Source organism: Colletotrichum chrysophilum (assembly GCF_026319265.1).
Source record: "Colletotrichum chrysophilum strain AFK26 chromosome Unknown scaffold_73, whole genome shotgun sequence".
NCBI classification, from domain to species: Eukaryota; Fungi; Ascomycota; class Sordariomycetes; order Glomerellales; family Glomerellaceae; genus Colletotrichum; species Colletotrichum chrysophilum.
The window spans coordinates 104,571-125,772 of NW_026517360.1; the positions used below are offsets into that span (position 1 = coordinate 104,571).

General features: G+C 50.1%; 6 protein-coding genes and 1 non-coding gene across 7 annotated transcripts; 4 read left to right on the forward strand and 3 right to left on the reverse strand.

The window, feature by feature from the left end:
* Positions 1 to 300: 300 nt before the first annotated feature.
* Positions 301 to 383, reverse strand: COL26b_008393. Its single transcript has one exon. It is a non-coding gene; the product is annotated as a tRNA-Arg (tRNA).
* A 2,141-nt stretch (positions 384 to 2,524) lies between these two features.
* COL26b_008394 (uncharacterized protein) lies at positions 2,525 to 3,912 on the reverse strand (the record flags this gene model as incomplete). Its single annotated transcript, XM_053181154.1, has 3 exons — positions 2,525 to 3,447; positions 3,504 to 3,632; positions 3,714 to 3,912. The coding sequence occupies 3 exons, from the start codon at positions 3,910 to 3,912 to the stop codon at positions 2,525 to 2,527; spliced, it is 1,251 nt and encodes a 416-aa protein (XP_053034901.1).
* Positions 3,913 to 5,468: 1,556 nt separating this feature from the next.
* On the forward strand, positions 5,469 to 6,527 carry COL26b_008395 (uncharacterized protein; the record flags this gene model as incomplete). Its single annotated transcript, XM_053181155.1, has 2 exons — positions 5,469 to 6,385; positions 6,485 to 6,527. 2 exons carry the CDS (start codon positions 5,469 to 5,471, stop codon positions 6,525 to 6,527), a joined length of 960 nt encoding a protein of 319 aa, XP_053034902.1.
* Positions 6,528 to 8,341: 1,814 nt separating this feature from the next.
* COL26b_008396 (uncharacterized protein) lies at positions 8,342 to 9,535 on the forward strand (the record flags this gene model as incomplete). The annotated part of the gene is made up of 2 exons (XM_053181156.1): positions 8,342 to 8,346; positions 8,755 to 9,535. The coding sequence occupies 2 exons, from the start codon at positions 8,342 to 8,344 to the stop codon at positions 9,533 to 9,535; spliced, it is 786 nt and encodes a 261-aa protein (XP_053034903.1).
* A 4,721-nt stretch (positions 9,536 to 14,256) lies between these two features.
* On the forward strand, positions 14,257 to 16,615 carry COL26b_008397 (uncharacterized protein; the record flags this gene model as incomplete). The annotated part of the gene is made up of 4 exons (XM_053181157.1): positions 14,257 to 14,712; positions 14,977 to 16,116; positions 16,365 to 16,385; positions 16,562 to 16,615. 4 exons carry the CDS (start codon positions 14,257 to 14,259, stop codon positions 16,613 to 16,615), a joined length of 1,671 nt encoding a protein of 556 aa, XP_053034904.1.
* Positions 16,616 to 17,907: 1,292 nt separating this feature from the next.
* Positions 17,908 to 18,615, forward strand: COL26b_008398 (uncharacterized protein; the record flags this gene model as incomplete). Its single annotated transcript, XM_053181158.1, has 1 exon — positions 17,908 to 18,615. The coding sequence occupies one exon, from the start codon at positions 17,908 to 17,910 to the stop codon at positions 18,613 to 18,615; it is 708 nt and encodes a 235-aa protein (XP_053034905.1).
* Positions 18,616 to 19,188: 573 nt separating this feature from the next.
* COL26b_008399 (uncharacterized protein) lies at positions 19,189 to 20,330 on the reverse strand (the record flags this gene model as incomplete). Its single annotated transcript, XM_053181159.1, has 2 exons — positions 19,189 to 19,196; positions 19,232 to 20,330. The coding sequence occupies 2 exons, from the start codon at positions 20,328 to 20,330 to the stop codon at positions 19,189 to 19,191; spliced, it is 1,107 nt and encodes a 368-aa protein (XP_053034906.1).
* Between the last annotated feature and the right edge of the window lie 872 nt (positions 20,331 to 21,202).

The following is a 21,202-nucleotide window of genomic DNA, read 5'->3' on the forward strand; positions in this document are numbered from 1 at the left end:
GGGCGCGTCCGTAAAATAGATAGGCCAGCCTTTTGGCATTGACCACATAGATCTAATAGGTTTCACTGGTTTAAATTGACTACTTCGCATTGCACCTGCTTAGACAGTAACTTGAATTTTGATAAGTAGCCAAAGATTCTATCTACATCAGACATTAGCACAAGTCTTTCATTCTTCCTCAGTGTGGGCCCCAGCCGGCTCATATCCCGTCTAGCGCCCACATGCGCCCGGATGTGGCCTCGGACTTAAAAAAAAAAAAAAACCCCTAGAACGCTTTTGTCCACAAGAAGCAAAAGAATTTGACCAGCATGGGGGTCGAACCCACAATCTCCTGATTCCACGGTGTATCGTAGTCAGACGCCTTGCCATTGGGCCAACCGGCCAGACAATTCAGAACACCTGAGGTGCCCGTCTGTTGGAGATCTTCCGAACATCGTGGCTCATATTCTCAGGACAGCATTGGCTTTGCGAAGTCCCATGTTGCCGTCCCACCAGCCCTTCTCCAACTCTGGTTCATCTGAAGCATTTGTGTATCTAAGAAAGCAGAAGGACAACCCAGAAAGCAATTGCCTTTCTTACGAAAAAAAACTTCCAAGCCTTTCCGCAACCGCCCAATGCCAAGGGTGGACATTTTAGCATCCATCGCATACAGCACCATGATGCAACCCACAGCGGGCTTAATGGAGCCAACAGCAGCACACAACCCTTGTTCTCACATGCATGGCAGCGGCGCAGAATACTGGACGTCTTTTCCATTTACCCGATCATCCGTTCGCGAATTTCGACATTTTCCCAAAGCCCCCGCCCTGATGCTCCTCAAATCGACGACACCGCCTAATGCGACCGTGTGAATCCACCTTTTTTGGATCGCGGCCGAGAGCTGATCAATTGTGACAATGAATATTTCTGATGGTGACCAAGAAATGATGGTATCTTTCTGACCGTTCTTCCGTGTTCTGAATCGTAAACATGGCAGGTCAGCATAATGACGTACATGCTCATGAGCGCGACACGGATTTCGACGAGGTCGCATCCGATGTTGACTCGACTTTCAGCGAGGTGCGACGTAGATGAGCTCCTCGTCCAAACCTTTCGTTGTCGTTGCTAATTTTTCTCAGACGGCACCTTCGCTGATATCATTGCGTTCTAGCATTTTTGACTACGAATTCGAGAATGGGCGGACGTACCATTCCATGAGCCGAGGCAGTATGTTAATCGACGATGACGCGATGAATTGATTCACTGAGAAGACACAGAATACGCCTACCCAAACGACGATGTATCTTGATTTTTCATTCGATTGTTTTCTGAGTCCGACCTGTTCTAACAAGAGCATTCGCCAGCTTGAAGTTGAGCGGCTGAGTGAGCATCACATTTCCTCTTTTTTGGTGTGTCGAGGCAGATGTCTGATTGCGTACAGAACTACAGCATCACATCTGGTTGATCACATTAAATGGAGAGCTGGCTTGCAACCCTGAGAAGCATAAGGCGAAGAGGGTAATGGACATGGGGACGGGCACCGGCGTGTGGGCCATCGATTTCGGTGAAGTCGCTCTACAAACTGTACGTGGTGAGCGACCATACTAACTAACACTATCTGAAGCCGATGCATACTCTGGTTCCGAGGTAAGTGATTGTGACATCACACTTGTCACATGGCATGATCTTTACACTAAAGATTACAAGGTCATCGGTGTTGACCTAAGTGCAATTCAACCAGAATAGTAGGTCACGGATGTACCAACTTCCCAACCCGCAGGTAAACTGATTGTAATGAGCCAAGTCTGCCATCAAATTGCAGCTTTGAGATCGATGACCTAGAAAAAGACTGGAAGTGGAAAAGGCCGTTCGACTTCATATTCTGCCGAGCCATGGCGGGAAGCTTTTTTGACTTTCCATCCATCATCCGGAAGGCGTTTGAGTAAGGCGTGGCATATTGCAATTATTCAACACGCTTGAGAGAGACTGACATAAAAGTAGCAACCTAAGTCCAGGAGGCTGGTTTGAAATGCAAGACCTCGAACTTCCCATGTCTTGCACCGACGGTACCATTACGACGGACTCCGCTCTTTGGCGGTGGCATGCTGCTGTTGTTGAAGCCGCCAGAGCCATAGGTCGGCCGCTCGACTATGCCCCAAAATGCATTCCTGACCTTCAACGGGCAGGCTTTGTCGACATACGACGCCGAACAGCCCGATGGCCATTCAACACGTGGCCACAGCATCCGAAGCTAAAGGAGATCGGTCGCTGGCATTGCGCGAATCTCGAAATGGGTCTCGAAGGGTTTTCGATGGCTCTCTTGACACGGGTAAAAGGCTGGGATCCAGCCGAGGTATCGGCACTTTGTGATGAAGCCAGGAAGGAGGTCAGGGTCAGGAACATGCATGGCTATTGGAACATGTATGTGCCCTTTCACCAGTCTGTGGCGCAAGCGGTATAGACGAATCAACTAACCGGCGAAGACATATAATTTGTGCACAAAGGCCCTGTTGAGTGGCATTGGCATAGATGTATACTTCTTCTTCTACCAGTCTTGATCAGAAGTTTCCGACTCGGACTCATCCACCTCGCGTTTTCTGTTCCGGACATCTTTTAAGTCCTCCACCATTCTCTCGTTACTTGCCTTCAACAAGCTTAGCGACACGTCATTCTTCCAACCGTCGATTTCTTCCGCGACGTAAAGCACCGAATGAGCCGATTCATGTATTGAATCTGATGGCAGAGGGTCTAGGACAAGAATTTTGATCGCCAAATGAGGAAAGTCCTTCGTGGTCTGAGACAGCTTTTCGATGACCTTGTCAGCTTCAATTCTATCCCCCAACAATCGCGACCAAGAATCAAGGATGATAAAGACGACATCGTCATCCTCGAGAAGCTCAAGAAGTCCACGGAACAGTTTAACCGCATACTTTGGCTTCTGGGTGGATTTCTTCATCAATCGCTTGTTCTCTTGTTGCAATAGAGACAGATCGACACCTGGTCTCTTTTGCGAAAAGTATTTCAACAGCTGACCATTCAGACTATTGAGAACAGCCAAGGGTCCGCACAGCACTCTGTCGAACTTCTCATTCGTTCGAATCCCACAGAAGAAAGACAACACCGGAAACTCAGTTGATCTTTGAAGTGTTTCCGTTAGAAGAGCTGCCGTAAAGGATAATGGGTGATATAATCCATCGAGTGCATTTTCGGCTCTGACGCCCAGGATATTTGATTCATCGAGACGCAGCCAGTTGGAAACCTCCGGTGTAGACATGATCCATTGGCTTTTCTCTCTGTCTTCGAGAGTTAACCGGCCGAGGCCAGCGCGCATGCACTCTATAACATGTTTCTCTGGGCTAGGATCGAAGTCTTGCAGAGATTCGTACCATTCTTCGACAATCTTGTTGTTCTGCTCCGGAATTCTGACTTCGAGATCACCTTGTTGCCTTTTTGGAAGCGGTTCTTTCACTAGTTGCATAGTCAATGACGTCGCTCATCAGTGTCAAGGAACAGCTTGGACTTACGCCCTCCATTGACGGGGTTGAAATGAGGGTTGCTTGCGTAGAATCGGTGCAGGGCGTTGCAAACGTGTTCTTCGATGGTCTCCTTGGTAACAGCTTTAACGTTTCCTTCGTTCAAGTCCTGAGATAGCCCTGTTCAACATTTTAGTCCCTTCAGCACAGTGACCCAACGGTCTGAGAGAAATGGTCTGGTAGGGAGGCGTTCTCACTCACCTTTGACGACCTTCTCAATAATGCTCAGTTTGGCGCCGTTTGAATTGATCGTCTCGTGCATACGGCCCATTCGGAATTGGGCGCAGATGTCCAACTCCATCTGAAAATCCGAAATGCTGTCATCCAGTGAAGCGAGAGCCCCGGTAACTTGGTCCTCTGATCCGAACTTCAGCTTTGATTTGAACTTGGCTGATGGCATATCAGTACTCTCAACCTGGCGAAGCAAACGGACTACTTGACTAACCTGCCCGGTCCATCGTCATATCATCAATGATTCTCTGCAAAACGCCAAAGATGGCCGCCAAGACTCCGTCCGCCTTTTTGTGTAGGCGTTTTGACCAGACATGAACATCTGATAGCCTTTGTACCCGGTCTAGTTTCTTCGGTATGTCTGCCATGGCGCTCTCAACTGCCTCCCGCCGCTTCTCATGCTCGTTTGCAATCTAAGTAACCCGAGTGATTAGTCGATACCTTCAGAGGAGATCTTCCGTGCTGCCATTTGGTCATACCGCGAGGATGGTCATGACACCACCTGATATCAGCGATCCGTAGACGTCGCTAGGGATGATTGACATGATCGCACCAAGAGCTGTGTCTCTTTTGCTGGCGCTTTTTAAACACTTTCTTGCAAAGTCTTTACAAGCTTTCCAGTTTCCCGTGCCATCTCGTTGCTCAATAGCTGCCCTGGCAAGACTAAATATGTAATCCAGATCATGAGTCGCCGCTTTTTCTCCACCCAGTTTTTTGAATGCTTTTCTTGATTCAATACTTTGCGCGAAATCCTTCAACATCATTTCGAATGTCTCTTTTTCCTTTCTTGAGCTCGCGAAGCAGCTTTCCAGACTATCAACATTCTATCAGCTATGATGGACCTCGTGTGAATGATTTCGGCGTGACACACTCTGGAGCTTTGTTTCTTGGAACGAACGCGTCCAACTCATCCACGAAGATCAACTCATCAGTTGTCTTCGAGGTTGAGTCTCCATCAAAAGCTCTGTATGCGAAACGAGCTGCGCTATTCTTTGTTGTTAACCAGTTACTAGAAGTCTCAGCTGCCGACCCTCCCAGAGACGGGTATTCTTCACTCATGCCGAGAGAGGATATTGATGATGATATCAGACGAAATGGAATCTTGCTGGAGTCAGCAATGAGTTACTTGAGAATTCCTGAAGGTCTTTGGTCTTCGGAGGCTTTTAGAGCAAGGAAAGCGGCTCTGGCGCGGCTGCTTCAGGCAGAGCTGAGGAAAACCACGATCTCCGACAGCAATATCAAAACTTACGTCAAACGTAGCCACTTTAGGCAGCATGATTGTGTCCTTGAGGGTATCCACAGGTGCCTAAAGGTCTTGCGCCATATCAAATGAAATATCGAAGAGACAAATCCTTTGACAGGGGGCTTGGAAGCGAAGCTGACGCGACCCACATGGAATGGACTTGGGCGTAGGCCTTGAGAGAGAGGTCAGCCAATTGAAAGTTGACATTTCATGCATGAGGTGCATGCCATACAAAAGGTCTTTTTCTCGCAGTTTTCAAACAATAGTTCTGCGCAGACTTTGCCGAATGAAGGCCAGGCGCGCGACCTAAGCAGCCTGCGCGGGCGCTTATGCAAATATCAGCACTGGGTCTGACTTTGAGCCGCGCTCAGCCACCAGTTTTCTCGCAAGCTGATGTTGTTTCTCGTGTGTTTTTCTTCCTGGTGATTTTCTCTAGTTCAATTCAGATTGCGTTGTTGAATGCTCAAAAGTCACCTCCCGAGATGGCCACGCTTGTCACTGCGAGCTTGCCAGTTCCGAGCGCCGTCATGGACTTGACCATGGCAACGACAAACACCGATAGCCAGCCCAGCCAACATGATGACGGGTCAAATACCCAGGCTACAGTCGCCGATTCTGATGATACCTCCACACAGGGCAATGACAGCGAGAATGGCAAGATTGACGGCAGCTCTCCATTGACCGATGCCTCGTCCTCTGGAAGTACCATTTCGAAGGAGGATAAGACGGTTGGAGTAGACGATCTGGCCGAGGACGCTATTGAGGAAACAGAGGCTGTCCCGGATTGGCATGATGATAGACACTACCTATACGAACGATACATGGAGACAGTAACGCAACTGTCTAAGGGCGACCCTGGTCAGAATTTAGTCAGTGGCGTCATGGACTACATGCGTGTGGTCGATCAACGTCTTCGGCTTATCGAGGAGAAATTGCAAAGCAACATCCCCGACGACCCAACGCCAGAAGAAGAACCTGCTGTTGACGGCGATGATGTTCTTTCCGAAGCGAACACAGCGGACATTGACATCAACAACGTCCTACTGGAGGCAAATCTCTTCGAGGCAGAAGAGGGTGACTTCAATCCTGACGGCTTCTTTTTAGACAAGACACAGTGGTCCGGGGCATTTGCATCAACAATCGGCCCTTCTGAGATTCTGAGAGCCATGTACAGCAAGGCTTCTGACGCGGCTGTCGACAGAACCAACCAAGATGCTTCTGAGATTGACATCATCTATATCAGCATCTGGTCAGACCCTATTGCATCCTTCTTCAGGGACGTCCTCCTCCTTGATTGCGGCTCAGGGAATTCCATTCAACTCACGAAGCCATTTCGACCGCTGATCAGCAATATCAACTCTCTTAGAGAGCATCTCAGCAAGCTGGAAAATGCTTATGGGTACGAGTCTCGCCTGTTCAATGTGTCGACTGTATCAGCTAATCATGCCAAGTAACTCCCAATCTAATGACCGCGGCACTGGAAACATTGATGATTTAGTGGCCAGCGCACAAACATCAACGGAGTCGCCCTCAAACACTGATTGCACGACTTCTGTTGATTCAACAGGGCCTGTGGGGTCAAACTCGTCGTATGGCGATGCACACAATGCCGAGCAACTCGGAAAAACCTACATTCGACCATCGGCGCTTCCACACTTCAGGGTCGTTCTCCAGTTTGTTGATCATTATCTGAGCAGCTCCCTGAAGCTGTATGAAAGACTAAAGTCTGGTCAAGAGGATAAGGTAGCCTTTGAAAACCTTTGGATGCTCTATGACGCGGGGGCTCTTATTTATTGCCCCTATAGAAGCAGCGATGGATCGTTCACCACTTTTGACAATCTTAGTGAGCGAAGTGGTGCTGCTAGTTACGTGGAAGGCGAGCTTACAGAGCCACGTCCGAGGTACTCCCCACAGGCATACTGTGTGCTCTCTGTGAGGGGTGGTATTCCGTTGAGAAAGGATCTTGTGCCAGGCTGGGACGAGGAAGATGATCTTGATAACGACCTGTTTCACGGCTTCGATACCCTCCGACTGGGAAAGCTACGCCTCTTCCGACACGGGGAGTTTGGAACGTTTCGGAAGGATGCGCAACAACTCACAGCGCGACAAGATCTTGGAGGTGCCCCCAAGAAGCGAAGGTCGCAAACAACTTCCTCGCTGATTATAGCTTGCTTCTGTATTGACTACGACGGCGACCAATTCGGTGCACAGCGAGAATTCTTCGAAATCAAGCCTTATGATGGTCTAAAGGACATTCGTGGTATTGAGGTTTATCCAGCTCACTACATAGGCGAGAGAGAAAGCGACCGTTTACTGGCGAGAGGCAGGAAGTTTCTTGACCTTATGGAAAGTTCCCATATGGCTTACGAGGGGACAACTGCTGGTCATTTGCGAGAAACAGTGAGATACTTCCCGTCGATTCAAGGCTCTCGTCTCAAACGTCTTACACCTCTTGCAGATCAATAGCGAGGTCATTGTGGACTTCAAGATGGCGTACGAGCAAGACCAGAACTTAGCGGATGAAGCATACACCAGACCAATCTTTTCGACTGGAAACAAAAATGACTGGCCGAGATCCAGTGTCAAAGGAGGAGGCGAGACTCATGACTGGCACGACATCGACGGCACTGTAGGCCACGCGTGTGCGTGGAGGTCGTCCCAAAACGCCACGTATTACAGGCATCAAGACGCGCAGAGTTCGAAGGTCTTGCGAAAGCTCAGTTTTATATTTGAGAGTCACACCAAGCCGGAAATGCAGAACAAACAGGCTCGGCGGGAACTCAGATCCTACCTTGAGGAGAATAATCTCATTAACCTGTTCCCAGGAGTTGTTCCAGGATACGCGTTGCGCAGTCGTAAATGGGGTATGTAGAAGCCAGTCTGGACTTGTCCCTTCTGACTACGTGTCGACAAGACTTTACGACTAACCAAATCTCAGTGCTTCTGGACTTAGACGTACTTCAATACGTCCAACACAGCGATGATTGGGGAAATTTAGTTCTCCCGAGAGGCCACAGAGATATGGTTCAGGCTATGGTTGAATCCTACACTAGGCGCCCGGAAGACTCTTTTCTTCCACATGACCAGGCCACTGAGAGAATCGACATGGATCTTGTTAGGGGAAAGGGCAAGTAACCAACTCTTAACATCACCGCCGCTAGCATTGACTCATACTTTTGCAGGAAAGGGCTGCATTATCCTCCTTCACGGTGCGCCAGGAGTTGGAAAAACCTCGACCGCCGGTGTGTTTCATTTACTCAGATGGATACATCGTCATGATCCCCCTTACTAATGGATGCGTTTAACTTGCAGAATGCGTGGCTGCATACACAAAGCGTCCGCTTTACCCAATCACATGTGGTAAGTTAGCCTAGGGCCACCCGCCGTCTGTGAGATGACTGCATTTCCTGACCGACCTGTTTGCCAAAACTATAGGTGACATTGGGCATGTTCCGGAGACTGTTGAAAAGAATCTTGAAAAGCATTTCAAACTCGCTCATCGATGGGCATGTGTCCTGCTGCTTGATGAAGCAGACGTCTTCCTTGCCAAACGGACGGTAAGATACTGAAAGTCATAATACGTGATCATGACGATGAATAACCAAGACTTGTAGAAATCCGACGTGAAACGAAACGGACTCGTATCTGGTAGGTTGAATCCCGCACAGCTGCCATCGGTTTTGTTGGCACATCTTCTAATCATGCCCGCCTAGTCTTCCTCCGAATCCTGGAGTACTACCCAGGCATCTTGTTTCTTACCACCAATAGGGTCGGCGCAATCGATGATGCGTTCCGTTCAAGACTTCATCTTACTTTGTACTATCCCAAACTCGTGGAGAAGCAAAGCACTAAAATCTGGAAGAACAACATTAGGAAACTGGAGCAAGTCAACGAGCTGCGGGTCAAAAAAGGACAACAGCCGATCAAATACGACAAGGACGAGATCGTCAAGTGGGCCAAGGTCAACTGGGAGAGTCTTCAGTGGAACGGCCGTCAGATCCGCAACGCATTCCAAACTGCCATCGCATTGGCAGAGTTCAAAGCCCAGTCGAAAGACAAGGCGCGACGAACCGGCAAGGATTCGTCTTCGCCTACTCCTAGAAGCCCAAAGCGACCTGTCCTAAGCCAAGACACCTTCACGCTCATCGCAGAGGCCTCGACTCAGTTCAACGACTACCTTTTGCAGACACACGGCCAAGACGAAGACACGACGGCGTCAAGAGACCAGATTCGACCAGCCACTTTCAAAGAAAACAAGACTCGAATTAAGAGAGTGCAGGAGTCTTCTGACTCAGATACCGACTCGGACTCTACTTCCTCTTCAGGTGACTCTAGTCGTGATTCTGATTCAGCGGCGTCAGAATCCGGGCCTGATCCGTACGCATCTGATAATTCTGAGATCTCGGAACCTGAATCAGAGGTAGAGAAGAAGCGTAAGAAGTCAAAAAGGAGTAAGGAAAAGCTTGATAAGACTGCGATCAAAGGCAAGAGGCCTTCAGAAAGGCGAAAGGAAGCGAAAAGGAAGGAGAAGAGAAAGTCCGAAGACTGAATCAACGCACTTGAATGTCTCATCCCCACCAATGTGTACACATTATTGAAGAGAGACGCGATGATATCAGCACGGGAAGTCGGGGACGATGGAGACGGCGCTCGGATAGAGGTGATAGTTGGGGCGGGTGTTTGGGGAATGGCATCAGCTATGTATCACAGGAAATATACAAAATAAGTTTGTGACAGTAGCGGACCAGAAGATGGCGGTTCCTAAATTTTACAAGGTACTTATCTCTACGGATGTAATGTCAAGTCTTTGCGTCGTTGCCGATATCAAGTTGTTTTCACACATGATGTGATCATGCGTCGATTGAGCCTAGCTTTAGCGGTGCATGCCTGAAAAGGAACCGCCCGAAAAAGGCAGTTAAGATCAAAATGTACCAGACTGTGCCACCACTCCTCATTCATTGCGACTTGGCTCTTGTTTCCGGGGCTTGTCTCCGTCTGACATTCGTGTCAATAGGTGTGGTAAGATACGCTCAGACTGGCAAGCTGTTCGAGGCAGTGTGCCGAGAGATGGTGGCCCCCTTTCCACGTCGCATGTCTTAAGTATGCGCAGTTGACCGAAGTCTCGGTTAGGCAGTCTGCCTCGGGCGCATTGCTGGGCATGCTTCGCCATCCATTTCTCATTGGTCCACCGGGGCTGTGCTGGTTTTGTGTCACCACCTACACCGCATCTTTCACCTACTCACCGCGAATGATCAGGCTAGGGCTGAAAGCAGGAAATGAGGCACACTTTTCTTTTGGCCCCCTTTTTCCCGTTGCTACTTGCAAAATCAGGCTGAATTTTTCTACTTTGGTCGGCAAGGCTCTGGAGTTGGTTGCTCAGCCAGGGGCTTGAAGGATTCATTTTCATTTGCGGGAGCCTGGAGGCCTGCATGGGTACGGCTGCGACGAGTTCCTTCTCTCTTAAAAAACCAGATGCGTCCTTCCCTGGCTCCATCAAAAGTCCTGCAGCCGTCTTGTCCCATCTCGAATCATCTCCTTCCTTTCCTCATTGGCATCCATTCATTCAAAGATGGCCACGGTCAGGTACAACCATCCAGCTTCGAGCGGAGATCTGATACCACGAATCGACGCACCTGAGTAAGTATCATATCCAGCACTTCGGTCATCAAGAGTCCAAAATGACTTCCTTTCCCATTGCTCCTTCATTTGATTTATTAATGACTTCATTTTACTCACGTTCCGTAGAAGTGGCTCAAGACAGGAACCCACAAAAGTCGCCAAAAGCAGGTTACCAGCAAAGATGCCGGCACTGTCAAGAACACACTCATTTCCAGGTAGTCGGCGAACTCATAGTTCTGTGGACTTGACAGCAGAAAGGAGTGAACTTGGGTCAGGATTGTTTTATGGTCCGAACAGATATGTTGGTTCCGAGGTTGGTCTTCATGGCCAAGACCACAAGGACCTCCATATGCCGATCATCATACATGAAGACATGTCAGACTTGATTGTTAGTACATCTTCAAGTGCGAAATTCTGTTATAACTTTCGCTAACAAGAAGAGCAGGATCATCGGTTTGACACGAGCAATGAACCAACGAACACGGACACATCCACAGTCCTGGCCGCAATCAGGGGCCAGGGACTGCCACCAACAAAGGACCTGCCTAAGTCTATTCCAGAACCCAGCGAGATTACCGATCACGGCCATCAGAGGTATAACGAGTTGAAGAACGAGAAACTTGTTCCATGGTTTCCAGTAGACGACAATGAACTCGAAGGCAATCTCTCAGACCGAATCCTTGAGGCAAGCTGTGAAAACTCTCAGGACAGACAGGAGTTTCTGCCCAAAAGTCAATTGGACAGACTGATTCATCCCAGTTCAGTTCGCCTGGAGCTCAGAAGATGGCTGCCACGTCTTACAGAGGACAAAATCAGATCTTACGCCAATCGCATATGCCACGGTAGAGCCGAAACAATCGACAAAAGTACCACAGAGGACTTAGTCAAGTCGTATCAAAAAGTCTTCGCGGTCTTAGTCCTCGTCAACAAAGTGGATACTATTGAGTTGTTCCTGGGAGAAAACTTGTGTGATGCAGACTTGCCACTTCAAAGATACACCAGGAAAAAGGATGCAGAGCGTCGCAAGGTGGAGTTACGGCGCAAGAAGCAACCAGGCCGTCGGCTGGATTGCTTTAGGTTGTGGGACCAAGCTGCCATTAGGAACTTTGAAAAGTACCAATGGGCTGTGGTTCCTCCATTTTTCACGAAGGGCAAGAGGAAAAACGTACAACATTACGTTCTTGAGCCATCGACAGTGCTGCCATTCATTTTCACCGAGAATGCAAGTAGCGGTCGTCGCGGCGGTTACAGCCGAGTTTTCGAAGCCGATATTCATCCGGACCACCACAATTTTAATGGTCCTCAACGGAATGAGCAGGACACATCAGAGGTATTCCCCACTCCAAACTTTAGAAATTCTCTCTCTAATACCATCATTAAGCCTTCACAAAACACCTTTGCGATCAAACGGCTACAAGACTTAACAAGCAAAGAAGCGTTCCAAAAGGAAGTCCAAATCCTCAAAAGATTCAGCGGGGATACCCACCCGCATCTCATTTCTCTGCTTGCAACATTCGAGCGGAGTGGCGTATTCTACCTGATATTCCCATGGGCAGGAGCTGATTTGAAGACTTACTGGAAGTCCAAGAATCCAAGACCAACGCACGACGCGGACACTGTTATATGGATGGCAGAACAATGCAGTGGCTTGGCCGAAGGTCTTACCAAACTTCACCAGTACGAGACTGGGCTCAACGATAAGACAGAATCCCCGAAAAAGGATTTTCTAGCGCCAAATGTTGTTCTGAATGGTGGCAAAGACTCTGGAAGACCTGGTCCACTATATGGGCGACACGGAGACATTAAGCCCGAGAATATCCTTTGGTTCCCTGATTCAAAGGTCTCTTGTCACAAAGGAACCCTGAAAATCTCGGATTTTGGGCTTTCCGAGCTCAACAGTCGGTACAGTAAGTCTCAGAGACGAAGCCAACTCCCGAACTCACCAAGCTATCGGCCCCCTGAGTGCGACTTGAGGAAGAAAATCATCAAACAGTCATACGATATCTGGACACTTGGCTGCCTTTACTTAGAGTTCATTACGTGGACACTAGGCGGATGGGATTTAGTCCAAACGTTCGCATCTCGAAGACAACCTGTAGATCCAGGAGAAACTGAGTCGAACTGTTTCTTCGAGATCAGAGAGGATGGGAGGGATGCACGTGTCGATGCATTCGTCAAGCCAGCAGTTACAAAGGTCAGACTTCTGTTCCCAGCACCGGTCATCACTTGATTATCTTTAGTTACCATACAGTGCTAACCACCACAAAGTTCGTATCAGAATTGCGTTCGCATCCACGGTGCAGCGAATTTCTTTCTTCTTTCCTAGATATGATTATGGGAGAGATGCTGATTGTAGAGTCCGAAAGCAATCGAAGGTTGGGATGCATGCAGGTGATGCACCAAATCAAGACTTGGCATAGGAAATGCTTAGTAGACGCAGACTTCGCGTTAAGTTCATCGCGGAGAGTCTGATTGGGTCTAGAACTGGAGCTTACGCTTGTATTCTTTGCGCGAATGAAGTTTTATCAGTAGGAATTGCTGGGCAGCCGTAATACAGAACTTTCAGGCTATGAAGGCTATGAAGCGATGGTATCGGACGCGTCCTATTTTCAACCAATGCTTGCAGCTGAACTTGCAGTCGTTCGATCGGCGGAGCAGCGCCAGATGCATTCAACAATTGTTCCATCAATTACGGGGCATGGGTGGCTGAGGTTGGGTGCCTGCTTGCCTGCCGAAATTATGCGAACCATTTCATGCATGCCGCCCAAGAATGGGCCAGCCTGCTTGATGTCCATTCCTTTTCTTCCTGATGACACGCTGCACCATCCACACCCATTTGTTATTCCCGCGGGCTTTCCTCAAATTTGAGACCGCAGCGAGCCGCAGCCCATCCGCGTTCCAAGGGCGGCTTGATCGCGGCTGACGAGAGACGCCAATACCTTTTCAGTCTCCATGTTGAGAAGGGGGTTCAAGCCAAACCAATACGAAAGAAATCAACGGGCGGAGGAGTCATAAACGCACACGTCTTCGAGCGGCCATTCCCTTCTTCGGACGTTATTGCTCCGTTCTACTGTTGCCTCCTTATCAGACGAGATACCCCGCGAATCTCGCAGTCCGCCGGCCAATGACTTCACGATGCCTAGGTGTGGAAGTGGTCCCATTTGATGACTGCAGTACACTAAGTAAGCAGGTCGATGTGCGTCATCCCTTAGCTTATCCACACTACCATCCGCGTCCAACACGTACGACGGGACTCCTCACGAGCAAGCCTTAGGTTTCTTGTTACAAACTCGATTGGTGTTTGAGCCGAATTCTTGCAGTAGTGGTGCCATTTAAATGCTTGGCACTGGACCATGATAGGGACGGATCAGTCTGGTCGCCGTTCATTTGCACATGATTGCCAACTACCCAACACACTTTGGACATCGGCCCCGAGACACTGGCAGCCTGCTTCTCCTGTAGATGCAAGCCATCCGCTGCCTCACGGTTTGCATTCTCTCCATCCGGCAGATTTGGACTCCAGTCCCATACCCCGCCTTTGCCAGACGGGTTTGAAGGTTTCCCCCATCTGGTCATTATTTTCCCTTCTTCCCCCATCAATGATTGTGTTCGCATGCCGATCCTACTGATCCCACGAGAACAGTTGCCACCATGTCGAAGAGCGCAGATCACAAGCATTCCGAAACAGACGACAGCGGCTCAGAGAGTGATGGCCCAGAGACTCTCGGAGACAAACTCCTCGTTTATTTGGTGGAGAGCAAGTTCGACGTGAGACGAGAGTTTCTTCCGGAAGGATACATCGACAAGGTCATCAGTCGCAGCGCCATCCAAGACGAACTCTTCTCTGGTAAGAAGCTTGATGGTGATGACGAATCATTGATCAACTTCATCCATGCCCACGCCAAGAAGGTCTTCGCGACGGCTTACTGCGCTCTCGGTAGTAACGCAGGAAGCTCGCTTCTTGATACCATGGATTACTTTCGTCGCCTGAACTTTACAGACGGAGCACTTCCGATCAACGACATTCAAAAGGCGGATAAGACCAGGAAGGCCAAGACAAAGCTTCCATTTCCGTTCGATTTCAGTGATGATTCCAGGCTACAAAGCGTATGGCGGCGAATGCCTGTCCGCAGCTTCTATCAGCACCAATGGAAGTTCTTGGCGCCTGTATTCTCACGAGAAAAGTTTCACCATACTCTCCATCCCGATGCCATTCTGCCTTTTATTTGGAAAAATATCGTTACCAAAGAAGGAAGGTTCAGTAAGGTCCACCAAGTCAAGATTCACAAGGGCCACCAGAAACTGCTCGGGCCTAGGGTAGGGAAAGCTGCCAACGCTCTGTGTTTTGATCTCACCTGACACAACATCCAGGCAGACGGTACCCCGGCCCATATCGCTATAAAGGAGATTCTCACAACTGATGATGACGAAGAGCTGCAGCAGGAGGTGGAGCAAAATTTCAAGGTAGAGGCAGACGCTCTGTCCGACATTGCAAGTCTCAAACACAAGCATATTATCGAGAGAATTGCCGCTATCACACGAGGCGAAAATCGATACTTCATGTTTCAATGGGCTGATGGAGGCAATCTGAGAGACTTCTGGAAAAGCCACCCCACGCCAGAATTCGACGCTAACTTGGTTCGGGAATCCGTAACTCAATTGCGTGGACTTGCCGACGCATTGGCAGCTCTTCACAACTACAAAGGCGAGGGCAACTACCGGCATGGTGACTTAAAGCCAGAGAACATTCTCAGGTTCGAGGACAAGACCTTTGTTGGAACCCTCAAGATCGCCGATATGGGCCTTGCTAAGCGTCATACTGAGGCAACCGACGCCCGATTAGGCCCGACCAACACCAAATATGGTACTGCACGGTACGAGCCTCCTGAAGCAGTAACAAACAAACTGAAGGCCAGATCTCGTCTTTACGATGTATGGTCATTAGGATGCATCATATTGGAGTACATCATATGGTTTCTCTACGGATATGACGGCGTCAGAGAGTTCACCGAAGCGCTCCTCGACGACACAGGCTGTTTCTACCGCACCGAAAAGGACGGGAATCAAACAAAAGCTGAAGTTCATCCTATAGTCGTTCACTGGATGAATGAACTCAGCAAACACCCGGAATGCTCTAAGTCTACGCACACAGCGATTCGAACTCTTCTTGACCTTGTCCGAGATAGACTATTAGTTGTCGCTCTCCGGCCTAGTCCAGAGACAACATCTGAAATGTCCTCAGCAGTCGTTTCTGTTACCCTTGCTGATACCCTCGAGCCGCCACAGGTTGGCGCAGCCAGGGCCAAAGCCGCCGCTGCAAGCTCTGCGCTCCAAGCGATACTGGAAGATGGTGAGGGGAACGAGAAGTATCTACTCTCGAGCAAGAACAGACCAGGCTCCAGGCGCCCATCTGCCGCTGCAATCCCTAGATCCAGCAACACTTTGCAGGTTCCAGGACAATCTAAGCCGAAGCCAAACGCACCTGCCAAAGATGCTTCGATTTACACCACCGTAAGTGATCTCCATTGAGGGGTGAACATCAACATCCTGCCCCTTATCCTGCGTTCTTAGCCTACAGAAGCTTCGTTGTTGAATTGGATTCCTGGATGCTAACGATTCCTACACAGAAGGACGTAAGTAGATGAGTGTGATCGACTGCACTCTGTACCAGGCTCATCGACTAACGAGCTATTTAGTATGTGAGTTGAGTACTTATATCATGTTTTGTAACTCATCCTCTCAGCGCTATTTACTAACAGAAACTGTCCGGTCTGAAGGGGGTAAGTAGAATAATTTCACCGACCAGCTTCCCGTTTTCCTCTTGATTTTGGACACAAATGGGTACTGATATATCTCTTCCTTTATTAGCTAGTAAGTAGAAAGAAATATATCTAGACGTGAAGGACTCCTTTAACCTAGACATCGGGCCATCTGCAGTCGGTGAGACAACCCGCAGTTTTACGCTGCCAAAGGACCCAAGCTCAAATGCTTGCTGACACCCACCCGTTAGCTCAACCACACCTGGTCATTTTACTCCGACAACAAATTCGCCAACAACCTTGTGGACACCTACGAGAATTTCCCCGTGGATCTGAGCCTACCGCACTATCGAGGGCTTTGTGCTCAATGTGAAGAGTTGGACATATTGTCGTCGGATTTTCAGATGACCGATACGCTCGCTGATATAGAGAAAAGGGCAGATACATGTGGCTTCTGCAAACTCTTAGCAAAAGCTTGTAAGAAAACAAATGCACCCAAGGTATTTCGCCTGCAAAGGTACGGGCCTACTCTCCGAATCGACAATGCTTCGGTACCGCTTCTCAGCATTGTTCGCGACCCTGGTAAGTCATTTGATTCTCTCGACTTACCTTATCCAGTGAACAGACTTTGATAGTTTACTGACTGATAATGGTTATACAGGCGGAGGTTCGGAAATCCCAAAGTATATCCAGGTTGGCTTCCCGAATCTCTCTCCAGCCCGCCACTCGCTGCACTTTGAGATTATCAGACAGTGGCTCAAAGAATGCGACAATAATCCAGCCCACGAAAACTGCCATTGCGATGAAAATCCCACACTTCCTACCAGACTACTCGATGTCCAAGCTTCGACAATTCGTCTCATTGATACGGAAGGTTTACAAGGCCAATACCTTGCGCTGTCACATCCCTGGGGCGATCCAGCCATACATTCCCATTTCTGCACCTACACCAGCAATATCGTGAGACACAAGGCCGGTATCGACTTCAACGTTCTTCCAGACACATTCAAAGACGCAGTCACAATAACGCGCGAGCTTGACATCAAATATCTTTGGATTGACTCGCTGTGCATCATACAAGGTCCCGATGGTGACTTCACGGAGCAAGCAAAGCATATGGAAGATGTCTTCAGCTCTGCGTACTGCGTGCTTGCTGCAAGCCGGGCGGCTGGTCAATGCGACGGCTTTTTAGGAGACAGAGTTAGACGAGATTACATCACATTTAGCAGAGGTGAAGATGAAGTCTACCACGTCTGCGAGGAAATAGACAACTTTCAAGGGGATGTCATTGATGGTGCACTGAATCAGCGGGGCTGGGTGCTTCAGGAGAGAGCCCTCGCGCGTCGGACCATCTACTTCACTGAGAAGCAGACATACTGGGAATGTGCCGGTGGGATTCGATGTGAGACGTTTACCAAACTGAAAAAGTGAGTCTCAGGACCGAAATGAACAATCCAAGCGTTGTAACGTAACTAACCCGCGAGAACTCCTTTTTAGCAATATCGCGGCCTTTCTTGGAGATCCCAAGTTCCCTGAAGTCGCCATGAGTTCGACAAGAGGAGAAATGATCTATCTTTACCAGATGTTTTACCAACAGTACTCAAGATTGCAATTTTCAAAGGTCGAGGACAGGCCTTTTGCCATTGCCGGTCTAGAGAAAAGATTGTTACAGGGCTTTGCCACACGTGGAGGATACGGGGTGTTTGACGATGGAAAGGGTCTCCTGCACCGGAGTCTGCTTTGGTGTCGATCTCTCGGTGGGACTCTCGGGAGAATCAAGTTCCCGGTTGAGAAGAAGATTTTCGTACCGACGTGGTCGTGGATGGCATACGAGGGAGGCATCGATTACCTGGCTCCGGAATGGAACAAGACCGAGTGGGAACAGCAAGATCTCCGATCCCCGTGGAGCGCAGACTCGCCTGTGCAGTACACCACGGACAAAAACAGCACGATCTCTCTCGAAGCTAGTGCGAGAGATTTCGATGAAGCCAAAGCTGTCAAAGAGCACATCACGCTTTACTTCGACATGCCTGACAAGGCCGACGGTCGTACGCCAGGCTTGAAGTGCGTGATCTTAGCGCGGCCCAAGACTGGATCTACAACGAAGGACAGAATGTGTTATGTCCTTCTTGTTGCGCCACAGGTTACTAAGAGGTTCGGAGGCTCGACGGTCTTTGAGAGAGTGGGTGTCGGGAAAATGCCCGAAAGTTGTGTCTCGCAGTTGGATAAAATTGAAGTCAAGCTTCAGTAGGTTCTAGAGCTACACCTATTCTTTTCTTCGCTGTTCGACCTGTCAGCTCATCAAGTATGCGTACATAAAAAGAAGTTTTAACGTACAAATAACTTCATTCTGCGGGGGGGCTTAACTATTCCTGCCAATTGCCAAGTTGATTTGACCTTATTGCCACTCCATCTAGCAAACAGCGACGACGACAGCGACGACGACAGCGACGACGACAACGACGATGACAACAGCAATAAGACCAATGATAATAATAACCACGACCGGCTTGACTGTATCTTATGAGCCATCTTGTTGATCTAGAACCAGCACTCTATTACGGGTCTATCTATCATCTATGACACAATAGCCAACGCACTCTTCACCGCAAAGTTGTGCTCCCTATCCATTTCCCACGGCCCAGGCCTAACCATCTGTAACTCTACCCCCGGTCTAAACACCATACAATATGAACTCCCTCCAAAGTGGAACATCCCAATCTCCTGCCCCTTCTCGATCCTTTCCCCCTCCCTCACCACGAAATCGCAGCTCGACACCTCCACCATCCCAATAAACACCACCGCCATCAGCCCAATCTTCGGGTTATCCGCCTGGATGAACATGATACTCCGCGTCGCCACCGCACTCAGGTACGGCTGCGAATACGTCGGCGCCGCCGGGTCCTCCCCGCCCTGCCCCTTCGCCCCCGCCAGCCCCTCCGACCAGTTCTCGCTGTAATACGTGCCGGGCACGTACTCGATCCCGACCACCTTGCCGCTCACCGGCGCGTGCCAGCGGTGGTAGCTCAGCGCGCTCAGGAACGCCTGGTACACCGTCCCGCCCACGAACTCCGCCGTCCGCTTGTGGCAGTTGAGCATGTTGCCCAGCGAGTACGGCTGGCCCTTGAGGTAGAACGTGTCGAAGAGCTTCACCCCCGTGCGCACCTGCAGCGGCGCCGACTCGCACGCGTTCGCGACCACGAGCGTCGGGTCCGGGAACCGCGGGTCTCGTGCCCCGCGCTCCGGCGCCTCCACCGGCCGCACGCCCTCCCTGAACCGCCTGACGAAAAAGTCGTCCCACGACCCGAAGCCGAAGTACTCCCAGCTCGGGTTGCATTCAAACAGCTCCTCGAAGGTGTGGCTCGTCTTGCCGTTGTTGGCCTTCATCGCAATCATCTCGCGCGCGTCCTTGGACAGCCACCCGTCGAGACACCCGCGCGACTCGGGCGTCGTGAGGAACTTGCCCCACGCGTTGAGAATCGCCGCGATGGCGGCGTTGACCTCGGGCCGCAGGAAGAACTCGTAGCCCGAGATGGTGCCCATCGGCCAGTCGAGCAGGGCGTTGATTGGGCACCCGACGAGGCCGATGGCGGTCGACGGGGACGACTTTGTGACGAACTCGGGCCCGGAGCGCAGGACCAGGTTCATCACGGCGACGAAGTCGTCAAACTTCTTAATGGCGTTGTGGCCGACGGGGTCCTGGGGGTACTTGCGGGACGACTCGGTGAACATCTTGTTGGCGAGCTTGGCGAGGTGCGCATCGTCTTGGACGAGCTTCTTGAAGGCCTCGAGGGTCGGGTCGAGGGGTTCCGGGTGCTTGATCGCGCGTGCCTGCTTTGCCTTCTCCGCGACCCATTGCGCGATGAGGCTGCAGTCTTTGGGGAGCCAGTGGCCCGGGGCCTGGCTCTGGAGCGCTTCTTGGGCGTTGAAGCCCTTTGGAGGCTGTTTCCAAAAGTATGAGAGCATCTTTGGAGGACAACAACTATGAGACTGAAACCTGAGATGACTAATATTGGAAGGGAATCTAACAACTCGGGCTGCATGTGCAGAGAAGAAAGCAAACAGCAAGAAGGTTCCGGTTTATATTTTTGTTGAGCAGATCCTACTTAACTAATTCCGCGTCGCAAGAAAAGTCATGCAAGCACACGTGAAGTTACCATATGCCTGTCCTGCTTATGAGAGCGAGAAAGGACAAAACGAAACACGAGCTGCGAACGCGGTAGTTACGCAACGGCTCGCACGGCGGCTGTCGGGGATGTGCCACGAACGAATTCCGTTGCGTGTTAGTACACCGGTGGAAGGTACCAGCTTTTTGGCAGGATGAAACATGACGAAATGGGGAAAAACATGTTTGACAGGTGAGGTCGTTTCCAGAAACAATGCTGAGTCGGGCTCATGTCTTGTTCAGATGTCGATGGGAATAATGCCGCACCGCCGGCGGCAACGAGGTACGGCCTACACGGGATGCGGAAAGGCACGCAGCAGCGCGAATCATTCGTCGACACCTTCCCGATGTGGCGTCCGGGCCGCTACACAGCCGGGACCACAAAGATCTGCCCAACTGGTAAGACAGCGTTTGTCCCAAAGAAGATACGCACGACGACGAAGTGTCACAGGTCTCGGGGGCGGTAAGCTGGTCTGCCCTCCGTCTGGAGCCGATCCGCTTAACCGGTTGTGACTAAGGGTTGTTGGCTCGCTGGCTTGATGGGGAAGAGAAAAGAAGGGAAAATGTCGTGCTCGCCGAAGCGTTGGGTGCTCCGACCGCGGCGGCGGCAGCTGCACGCTTGAAAGATCTCATCTGATCGTTGTTGAGTCCAGAACCAGGGGAGAAAAAAAAA